The sequence below is a fragment of the Lactuca saligna genome, chromosome 2 (assembly GCF_052625555.1).
Source record: "Lactuca saligna cultivar CGN05327 chromosome 2, ASM5262555v1, whole genome shotgun sequence".
Taxonomy (NCBI): Eukaryota; Viridiplantae; Streptophyta; class Magnoliopsida; order Asterales; family Asteraceae; genus Lactuca; species Lactuca saligna.
In genome coordinates, this window is record NC_136418.1 from 26,289,024 (window position 1) to 26,300,941 (window position 11,918).

The 11,918-nt window shown below is 31.0% G+C and overlaps 1 protein-coding gene across 1 annotated transcript; it reads right to left on the bottom strand.

Moving 5' to 3' along the window:
• Positions 1–2,431: 2,431 nt before the first annotated feature.
• PTAC3 (plastid transcriptionally active 3) lies at positions 2,432–11,427 on the bottom strand. Its single transcript, XM_078979227.1, has 13 exons — positions 10,934–11,427; positions 10,648–10,819; positions 10,085–10,302; positions 9,731–9,791; positions 9,351–9,423; positions 9,168–9,245; positions 8,856–9,013; positions 7,961–8,129; positions 6,199–6,661; positions 4,271–4,669; positions 3,913–4,116; positions 2,853–2,986; positions 2,432–2,728 (listed from the first exon to the last, which is right to left on the bottom strand). The coding sequence occupies exons 1-13, from the start codon at positions 11,309–11,311 to the stop codon at positions 2,554–2,556; spliced, it is 2,682 nt and encodes an 893-aa protein (XP_078835353.1). The 5' UTR covers positions 11,312–11,427; the 3' UTR covers positions 2,432–2,553.
• Between the last annotated feature and the right edge of the window lie 491 nt (positions 11,428–11,918).

An 11,918-nucleotide genomic window follows, 5' to 3' on the forward strand; every position in this document is an offset into this window, starting at 1 on the left:
TTTCACATCTATCATCCATAGCACATAGTTTTCTCATTAACTTCAAGTGCTGCAAACTCGAGTTCTGCAATGTTGGACATATTGTAACTATAATTTTTAAACAAAATAAAAAGTTAAAATTAAAATCCATTAATTTCAATAAATATTACACAAAAAAGAAATGGTGAAGCTAACATTGCGTACAAGCCTAAAAGTAGATGAAATTCCATATTATTTTCGATATTAAGGATTGGGATGAAAAGTAATATGACTATTATAATCATGATTATCACACACGGATGAATCATCTTGAAGCTTGATTTCTTGAAATTGATTTGTTTGATAGAAGAGAGAAATATTTGTTGTGAGTAAAATAAACAGAGTAAAGATGTTTATTTATAGTAAAAAAAATATAGTTCTTGTTTTTGCTGTTTATAACTGTTGCATATATATATATATATATATATATATATATATATATATATATATATACACACACACACGTTGTGTATATATGTATATGTGTTTTATAAATCATTTAATAAGACTTATAACTAATACATAACTTTACTAGATATAATTTTACTAATTAGAAAACATAAATAAATATTAGTAAATGTTTAAATAAAATTTTGAAGAGTATCTAAAATATGAATAAACATTGACATGTATAAATAAATGTTAGTATATATAAATAAATACTAGTTGCATAATTTAAATGTTAGTATGCATAAATAAAAGTTAGTAGCATAATGTAAATTTTAGTATGCATAAATAAAAGTTATTTGCATAATGTAAATGTTAGTATGCATAAACATTAGAATACATAAAGAAACGTTAGTATAAGAAATAAAAATCATTAGTAGTCCATAATGTCCATAATATATAAGTTTTATTAATTCATTAGTATTATTATTATTTTAATATGATGGAACCTTTTATAATTAATAATGTTTTTACTAAGTAATACATATCTTGATTAAGATAGATGTGATTTCCACTTGTTAATAATCTTGATTTGAGCTTTCATGTTGATAACGTGTTTTAAATTTGATGTAATTAAAACTAAAACTAACAAAATTAAACTAGAACATTATAAAAGTAAAGAAGAAGATTTGAGAGGATTCTTGAACACTTAGAAGATTGTACTCAAGTTAGTGTGTTCATATATTTCACATTTGATGGATATTTATACTACATATCATTATTTTCTTACATCATCAACATAGTAACTAAATAGTTAAAAAAAACTATTTGAAGGGTGAAAAATGTTCATCCACATGCTATGTCTACTTAATGATTTTATGGCTTTTATAACATATATATATATATATATATATATATATATATATATATATATATATATATATATATATATATATAATTACTTAGAAAATAAATAAATATTGGTCAAAGCCTCACTCACAAGAGATTCTTCCTCTCTCTCTTCTTGCTAGCTCACCAGCATCTCCATCTTGGCAATCCCCCTTGACACATGCCCAGGCAATGTTGGTCGAGCGACTCCAAGGCGAGGCCTTGGCGATCTCTACTGTGTCAAATCTTATTGTTTAAAATATAATTACATGTCTTTTTAATGGATTGGTACAAGATACGATAATGTGTATACAAATTGATTACGGTTATCAAATATTTGAATATTTCAATTTTCAATCTGATTCTAACCAACCAAATAATAATTTGGTTTGGATTGATTTTCATAATTTCAATTCAGAAGAGTTAAAAATCTTCCCTAATAAATGAAGGGTTTTTTTTGCCACTTGTTACTGTTACATTAATTTTGACACATGTCATTTTTTGGTATTCTTCAATAAATTTTTTTTCCATTTGTCATTTTCTCATTTTTTTTTTATCTTTTCTTAATTAACAATCAAATTTACACACCAATTACTAATTGCTTTAATTAAAAATAGTCAATAAATTACAATGTTAGTACTTATATATTGTATTTAATATGTTTTCTTTTAAATTTAAATAAATTTTTGTTTAAACATTCATATATATATATATATATATATATATATATATATATATATATATATATATATATATATATATATATATTGGTTTTACCAAACCCATATAACATACGGGTATTACAACTAGTAAATATAATAAGCATTAGTTAAAAGGAGAACAAAGTTTTGGCTTTTGAGCGACAATTGAGTTCGAATCTAAGGTTAGAAACAAAGTTATGGTTTTCTATTTCAATCAAGCCATTAATATAATTCAAAAAACAATCTTAAATCCAAAACAAAAATTAGATGTATATTATAAATAAAAATGAGAAACTATTATTCTAGTTATTTACTTATTTTCGACTATTCGGTTCTAATTTTAGTAACCAAAATCAATCTAAACTCTAAAATAATAATCATTTTTAGTGCAAACCAATCCAAACATTATATATTCGTATCCATTTCTGTAGAAGACAGATGTCAATGGGACAAAATTTCGAATTTACGTAGAAATTAGTTGGTGAGAAGTATTCATGAGACAAACTAGTTCCTATTAAAATCAAAATTACATCATACAACAAAAAAGACTTGTATAAAATTACAAAGATGCACCATTTACATTAGTACGAGTAGTTTGTCTAGCCTGAATGACCATATCAAGTGTCTCATCAGGGACAGTGATACCACTTGTTTCCAGGTCAGCAACAATTGCAATGGCCGCATCTAGTTCTCCAAGATCAAGGCACAATCCGATAACCTCATCATATAATGGACTGCATGCCAAAAAGAACCTCATGTTATTTCTATATATAATGCTATAATAAACAAATAAATAATAATACGTTGCTATAGTTATTGCATTTAAACATATATATTATTAAATGATTCTGAACTCACCTTCCAAACACATAACCAAGTGTATGTGTTGTTCGTAAGATTTCTAAGAAAGCCGGAGGATATGGAGCTCGTATTGCCGCACGAAGAATTATAGCACAGTCTCCAATAGTTGGTGTCCCACCTAACTCCATTACCTGAAACCAATCGATTTATTATAATCAATCAACGCAAAGTTACAAGCATCATAACTTTTTCACATCTTATCCCTAAACCCTAAACCCTAAGTATCATGTGAGATGTAAATCAGGTATAAAATAGTGTCTACAAGGAGTCCAACCCTAAACCCTAAACCTTAAACCTTAAACCACTAACACTAAACACTAAACCCTGAATATCATGTGAGATGTAAATCAGGTATAAAATAGTGTCTACAAGGAGTCCAACCATTAACACTAAACCCTAAATCCTAAGTATCATGTGAGATGTAAATCAGGTATAAAATAGTGTCTACAAGGAGTCCAACCATTAACACTAAACCCTAAATCCTAAGTATCATGTGAGATGTAAATCAGGTATAAAATAGTGTCTACAAGGAGTCCAACCCTAAACTCTAAACCTTAAACCATTAACACTAAACACTAAACGTTAAACCCTAAGTATCATGTGAGATGTAAATCAGGTATAAAATAGTGTCTACAAGGAGTCCAACCCTAAACCCTAAACCTTAAACCATTAACACTAAACACTAAACCCTGAATATCATGTGAGATGTAAATTAGGTATACAATAGTGTCTACAAGGAGTCCAACCCTAAACCTTGAGTATCATGTGAGATATAAATCAGGTACACAATAGTGTCTATAAAAAGTCCAACCCTAAACCCTAAGTATCATGTGAGATGTAAATTAGGTATACAATAGTGTCTACAAGGAGTCCAACCCTAAACCCTGAGCATCATGTGAGATGTAAATCAGGTATATAATAGTTAGTTTCTACAAGGAGTCTAATACACATTGAAAACTGAAACTCCCATACTGCGACTGCTGAGACTTGAACCCTAGTGTGTATCTGCAAATAAGTTACTACACACGAAAATTTGATAGAAGGATTAAGAATTTACTTTCGACATTAGCTTCACGGCTAACTCAACTTCCCATTGTTGTGACCAGTGTCGAGGGGGAGTGTTTCTTATCTCCATTTCCCATGTCCAACCCCACGCATCAGCAATTGTATACATATCCGATACATCGAATATTTTTCTTTCACGTAACTCCTTAAATGCCTCCAGTATATCCAATGGTAACCATTCTTCATCATCATCATTCTGCATTTATCGGGAAAAAAAAAAATTATAATCATGTTCAGAGAACTGGTTTTGATCTCGTGTTTGTGAAAAAGATGTAAATGTCCTTCTTAATTTGATCATTGAAACAATCACAATCACAATCACAATCACGCATGATTATTACAATCCATACCTCCATAGCAGCAATTCTTGCTAATCTTTTCTTGGATTTTTTGGATTTAGTAGGTGTGGAATCATCAAAACCTTTGAATAATTGAACACCGATCATTTGTAAAGGATTTGCAGCATCTTCTTTGTCTTTAACAGCTTCTGTATCACCAGATTGGTTTTCAGTTTGTTCCTCTTTGTCCCCTTCATCATCATCAACCTGTTTATTATTAGTTGCATCTTCTTCAGAATTATTATTATTATTAATATTATTATCAGAGACATCTGTAGCTTCTACTTCAATTGCTGTTGGTTTTCCAAGTTCTGCTTCTAAACATTCACCAAGAAAACGTCTTCTCCAAAACTCTGTGTTTCCTTCTTCTAGTCTCACTCGTGAGATTAGTTCTTGAATTTCCTCATCAATCTGTGAAACAAAACAAAAAAAATTATATAAATTTGTGAGTGGAAAAGACGTGAATGCCCTTCTTATATTCATTATCGAAACAAGTTCATTGAATAGCATCAGTTTTGGTTTCACAAGATATTTCAGTTTTGTTTCATTGTTATGAAATTTAGTATTCTTTGTTGACGTGGCGCTGATGTGGACACATTTTATTAAATAGTAACCAGCTTTCAGTCATGCTCTAATACAGCGAAATTTTTGAAAATCAAATAGTAACCAAGTTTATTTCAACATTTTCAGAATAAAAACTGACACTTGGTTGCTATTTATCCCAATAAACCTGCCACATCACATGTCCACATCAGCATCACATCAACAAAAAGTACAAATTTGCACAACAATGGAAACAAAAAACTAGAAGCTGAGTGATTAAAACTTAAATCTCTTTCAGTGTGAATTCTGTAATTTTGTTACACAGAGACCATTTCTTTATTTTATCTTACACACAGGGACCGTTTCTGTAGCTTTCTTCTACATAGGGACCATTTCTGTAACTTTCTTCTACATAGGGACCATTTCTGTAATTTCTAATTTTGTTACACATGGACCAATTCTGTAACTTCGTTACACATGGACCATTTCTGTAACTTTCTTCTACGTAGGGACCATTTCTGTAACTTTCTTCTACATAGGGACCATTTCTGTAACTTTCTTCTACATAGGGACCATTTCTGTAATTTTGTCTAATTTTGTTACACATGGACCAATTCTGTAACTTCGTTAACACATGGACCATTTCTGTAACTTTCTTCTACATAGGGACCATTTCTGTAATTTTACCCATATGAAGGGAGATCATTTCTGTAATTTTATTACACAGGGACCATTTCTATAACTTTATAACACAAGGACCAATTCTGTTATTTTGTCCATTTAAAAACTACAGGGACCAAAAGTGCAATTCACAGGGACCATTTCTGTCATCTTTTCTCACACAGGTACCATTTCTGTTATTTTGCCATTCGAAAACTACAGGTTCCAAAAGTGCAATTCTTCTACATAGGGACCATTTCTATAATTTCATCCATATGAAGGGAGATCATTTCTGTAATTTTATTACACAGGGACCATTTCTATAACTTTATTACACAAGGACCAATTCTACTATTTTGTCCATTTAAAAACTACAGGGACCAAAAGTGCAATTTCTGTAATTTCATCCATATGAAGGGAGATCGTTTCTGTAATTTTTGTTACACAGGGACCATTTCTATAACTTCATTACACAAGGACCAATTCCGCTATTTTGTCCATTTAAAAACTACAGGGACCATTTCTGTCATTTTTTTCTCACACAGGTACCATTTCTGTTACTTTGTCGATTTGAAAACTACAAGGTTCCAAAAGTGCAACTCTTCTACATAGGGACCATTTCTGTAATTTTAACCCATATGAAGGGAGATCGATTGTGTCATTTTTTCTCAAACAGGGAGCATTTCTGTCGATTTGAAAAACTACAGGGACCAAAAGCGTAAATTGAGGAAACGTACCTCTTCTTCTTGGTCTTCAACAGGAGGAACCCAAAGGGGTTTATTTCTCGACCTATTAATCCTCCTAGCTTTCTGCACACGTTGATAAAGCACACTCCTATTTCCATCAGTAGGAAGCCCTTGTGCTTCAAGCTCTTCAGCCAGCTCATTCACAAGCATTTTACTTGCAGCTTTTGGCTTCAATGCGTTTTTATTGGGGCGTTTAAGGATATGAAAAAGCCACTCAAGAACACGAACATATTCGGATTCTGTAACTTCTCCTAAAAGTGATGGACCTCTTCTACGTAAAGCTCTTAACACCTTTCGATGATATCTCCTCCAGTTTTCAAGACAATGTTGTCTGAATGAGGTTTCTAAAGGGTTTTTGTACACGAATCCTGCAACATCAGGGTCTAGGGATGTTTTTCCTTCTCGTGGGACCCACCTTTTGCGGGCCCCCGTTAGCCCACCTTCTTCTATGTATCTGGTTCATGTATAAACTTAGTTAGTTAGTTAGTTAGTTACGGATTGTTTCTTTTTTGACTTAATGGGTTAACCACTTAATATTAACAGATATATATATATATATATATATATATATATATATATATATATATATATGATTGTTTCTTTTTTACTTAATCTGGATAGAATGACTTAATGAGTTAACCCAAAAAAATTCGGTTACATGTACGGGTAAAATGGTCATTTGGTCTCATTCAGATGGTTTATTTGGTCGAAAAATGTGACAGACTGTATGTACACAAAACTTTACGATTAGCAACGTGATAAAAAGTAAATGACCATTTTAACCTTCCAGATAAGTGTATTTTCTTGCAAGCGTGATCATACACAACTACTCTCATGTTAAAATTGATGAATATTGTGAAATTGCTTTTTTTTAATGTAAGGGTAAAATGGTCATTTGGTCTTGTTCAGATGGTTTTTTCGGTCCAAAAAACGTGACAGACTATATGTATACAAAACTTTATGACGACCATATGATATGGTGGTCATTTTCATGATTAGCAACTTGATAAAAAAGTAAATGACCATTTTACCCTTCCAGAAAAATGGGATTTTCTTGCAAGCGTGATCATACACAACTCCTCTAACTCTAAAATTGATGAATATTATGAAATTGCTTTGTGAATAGTCTCGCAACAACAAACCTTACAAAAAAAAAAATTAACAATAACTCGAAAAAAATTCATATATTGCAATTTTATTGCGACATTTTTATATGGTGTTTTTATTTTTCGTGATTAGCGACTTGATAAAAAGTAAATGACCATTTTACCCTTCTAGAAAATCATTATTTTCTTGCAAGCAGCACCATCCATACTAACTAGTACACCAAATTTATCGACATCACACTATAATTTGAAAGTTCAAGCTTTTAATGATCAAATTATTAGTGGTGTTTTGATAAATGATGTTTAAAAAAAATTGAGAAAATTGCAACACATTTGGGGAAATTGGAAGGAAAAAATAAATGAGGGAATATTCGTAAAGTGTTAAAGACTTAATGGGGAAAGCTTCCTTTTCCCAAATTTGTCTATTAAGCCATTCTTTCTGCATTAAGTCAAAAAGAAACACACAAATAGTTTATTGTTTTCAATTATGCAATATTGTTGTTCTATACAACAATTCACCTTTCTATATCATTTGCTACAATTTTCATGTTGTTTTATAGCTTTTTTTATGTAGTTTTTATACCATATCATAAAAATTTATATAACTTTATATTTTTTGTGTGTGATTGAGAAAAGAATTATTATACCTGGCAATGTAATCAATTTCATACCCTACATCTGCTTCTGTATTCAATGGTTCAATCCAAGAACTAACCATTGTTCTATATTTTTGACTAAGTATCATTGCTCTAGCTGGAATTGGTTGATTTTCTTTACTCATTGCTTCTAAAGCTTCCAAAAGCTCAACAATTCTTCCTGATATTAATCACAATAATCACTTCATGCATTAAATAGCAACCTACTTTCTTTTTTATATTCTTTTTTTATTATAGCAGTTTAATTTTTATTTCTTTCTATCACAAGTTCACAACATTGGACTTTCAATCTTTTTTCTTATCAAGACATTGTACTTCGAAAATGAGTTGATCTTGTATTTTGTGTTTTTTCAAGATTAGACCTCAAATTTATTTTTGTTGCCTGAAAAAGACCTTGTATTTTTTCATTTGTTCCGATTTTGCCCTTTTAGTCGTTTTATTCGAAAGAAATTGTAAAATGTGAGGGTTTTTTCAAGAAAAACTAAAAAAGTTGAGGGTTTATTTGGAAGCAGTTAGAAGGTTGAGGGGTTTTTTTGCAAAAAAAAAAAATACTAAGTTAAGGGTTTTTTCGGAAACAATGAAAAAATACAAGGGAAAAAAATAAAGTTGAGGTTTAATCAGGAAAAAACACAAAATATAAGGTCTTTTATGAGATTAACCCTTGAAAAATCTACCTAATTATAGAAGTGAAAATTGATTTGTATTCTCAAAATGAAGTATTGTAATAGAAAGAAATAGAAGTGTGATAATTGATTCTATAATAAATAAATAAATAAATAAATAGGTATATTGTTATTGCTTGCATTTACCCCTATAATAAAAGGATAGACTCAATGTATGTTGTAAATATGAAACAAAAAATGGAAAAGAGTAGATAAAATTTCACCTTCTCTACATAAAGCCCGAAGATATAAAGAAAGTGGATCTCCATAATTTCCTTCATTATATAAAACTTTAATTCCACCTTCAATTTTAATAAGTGCTCTAAAATGTCTGATAGCTTCTCTCATAGAACAATATTTTGTAAAGCATTCCACCAATAGCCTGAAATAATATCAAAAATAATTTAACAATACAACTTATTTTGTGCCTTTATCAATTACAAACACAAAAAACTTGTCACAAATAATTATATAAACATATTAATGAAAGTACATTGCTATTTCTTGATTATAGTAAAAACTAAAGTTTGACTTACGCGTAAGTTCTCACATTAGGTTGTACAGTTTTGTAATCTTCAACCATCATACCAAGTACAGCAGCAACATCTTGCACCCTGTATAATTTTTCCACTTAAAAAAAGATATTACAAATCAAATATAAAAGTAAAAAAAAAAAAAAAAAAAAACAAATTATAAGAAAGAATCTTCTAAAAGGTTACCTATCAGACCCTTCTGCCCTTGTATAAGCTTCAATCACCCAATTATATGTCTCTGTATCAGGTTTCATAAAATCTGTAAAGGAAGGCTATTATCAGTAACCAAAGAAAGTAGAAGACATTTAATAAAACTTTAAAGGGTTTTAAAAAAAAATAAAGAAATAGCAATGTGTTTTTATTAATTCGTGTATTATAGCATCCTAGTCTTGTATTTTTCTATTATAAGCTTTCGCTTTTTATCTTATTAAGGTTTGAATTTTGAAATATCTACCAAATTATAAGTTTATAACCACTCTTTGCTCTTGATACACATCACAAATCAAGTTCCAATGTGAAAATGATGTTGAAATGTATAAATTTTAGTAACTAAATATTTAAAATACCTTGCCCATATATCATATTTTCAAATGTCGCGTATGCAATTTCAGGTATTCCACACTTTGCCTGCAACCCAAAAAACATGACAAAATATTATTTTTTTTTTTTTTACATGAAAGTAAGATAATAGGCTTAATCATGTCAATGTTTGTAGAATTTGTTGTAATCTCAACCCATGGCCCACATATGTACACTATAATTGTATAATGTATAGAGTAGAGATGAAAGTATAGGTTGCATTTACATATAAATTCATATGAGGCTAAACAAACATGATAATGGAAATATGGAATGGAATAACTCATTCCATTTACTTGCTTATTCCATTACCATGTTTATTTACACAATAAACAACTTACCTGACAACTAAGGAGACAATTGAAATGATAAGTAGTAGCCATTCTTCCAGCTTCCTCCATTTTATAAGCTATTGTTAATGCATTTGAATGATCTCCAACTTTACAATCCTCTTCGATCAAAAGATCATATATCTCATCAGTAGCTCTCATCTTACCCTCTGCACCTTTTAGAAACACCTTGTTGGCATCAGCCAAGTAATTGTTTCTAATAAGTTCCTCTGCTCAAAAAACACAATTACTTCAAATTTAAACGCAAAGAACATTTGCAGGTTATGAATGATTACCACTATTTGTATATTTGTATGGTGTAGGGGCTTGTTATGTCATTTTACCATTCTTAGAACATACCTAGAGCTCTCATACCATGTTAGGATTCAATCAATGTATTGCAAAAAGGGAATGTTTATGTTACATTACAGTTGGATAAAGAAGAAAGGAAAGCAATATAAACCTAAGGTAAGGAAGGTGAAATGACATAAGAAGCCCTTACACACTATATAAGTATACAGATAATGGTAACAAGAAGTACGAATTATTGCATAATTTTGGGTGGAAAAGGGTACCAATAAGAACTAGCCAAGCATTACGGATGTCAAAATCTAGTTTCTCCATAGCTGCAAGAATCTCTAAACCTCTTGTGGCATACCCTTTTGAACCAAATAAACGAACTAATGCAGTGAAGGTTTCAGGAAGAGGACAAAGGCCTTCACTTAACTCTCTCCTCAATGCATTCATCTGAAAAATAGATTACTGATTATTACAAGCACATTCAACCAATATCTCCTACGGTTTTCCTATTACAGTATTTTGTTGCAAAATTGAGAGTAATCGTGGAGGAATGAGACTTACAGCGCCTTCGTGATCGCCATTGAGTGTATGAGAAATGACCAAGCCATGAAATGAGCGAGGTCCCGGGTTAATTCCGGCAGCAATCATATCGTAAATAACTTCAGAAACTCCGGCGACATCGCGACTCCTTGCACGCTCCATCAAATCCTCCATGAACAATAATCTCAGCCCTTTCTCCATCGTCGTAGCTGATAACAACGAGGACTCATCTTCCTTCTGCTGTGACTGTTTCTTTCGCCTAGTCTGAGACACCGCGGAAGCACGAATAACGAAGGCTTTTCGATAAATGCCACCGGAAAAAGGTGAATAACCAGCTACAACACCATTGTTTTTGGTAAAATTCAAAGGAATTAGTGAATGAGATAGCAAATTCGCCATGAATTCGTATGCAAAAACTGTGTCTTCTTATGGCAAATGAATTAAGTAGGCATGGCGTTGTATGAAGTTGAAAGTAAGGAGTGGATAAGACTCTGGTTTTTGAACAACAATGGCGATGGGGTTTAAGATTTGGGTTTTATGAATTCTTTGGGCACTTCCAGACTTTAGAAAAATATGCTTGCAACCCCCAAACTTTATGTTAATCACAAAATTTACCCCAAACGCTGCTCTTTTAGTATATTGGTACCACATTTGATTTCATGTAAATGTCCTTTTTTAGTACTACACGTATTAAGAGTATACAAAACTTTTTGTCAGTACATTAAATTGATAGATTGCATGTTCTGGTTTTCAATCATATCATAAAAAATTAAATCGGTTCGAAGTTTCAAATTTCTTTTAAATTAATGATTTGGTGTTATTCAGGAAATAAATCACAATTGAATCGCTAGTCTATAACAAACCAAAGTTTATGATGGAACATAGAACTGACCATCGAGTCTTTGTTGGATGTCTTGATTTGTTAGCAGATTATGTGTTCCCAACTTTGTTCCTAGCAGACATCATAATAGAGAACTGTTAGAGCTACCGAGGGCATGTGTCTAGG

What these genes read in the sequence shown, in the direction of transcription:
- PTAC3 (XM_078979227.1), bottom strand. Translation starts at nt 11,311, where the DNA reads ATGGCGAATTTGCTATCTCATTCACTAATTCCTTTGAATTTTACCAAA. An exon ending in TCGGGCTTTATGTAGAGAAG is followed by an intron (nt 8,130 to 8,855) that starts GTGAAATTTTAT and finishes GATTAATATCAG; the next exon opens with GAAGAATTGTTGAGCTTTTG. An exon ending in CTTGGTTATGTGTTTGGAAG is followed by an intron (nt 2,729 to 2,852) that starts GTGAGTTCAGAA and finishes TTTGGCATGCAG; the next exon opens with TCCATTATATGATGAGGTTA.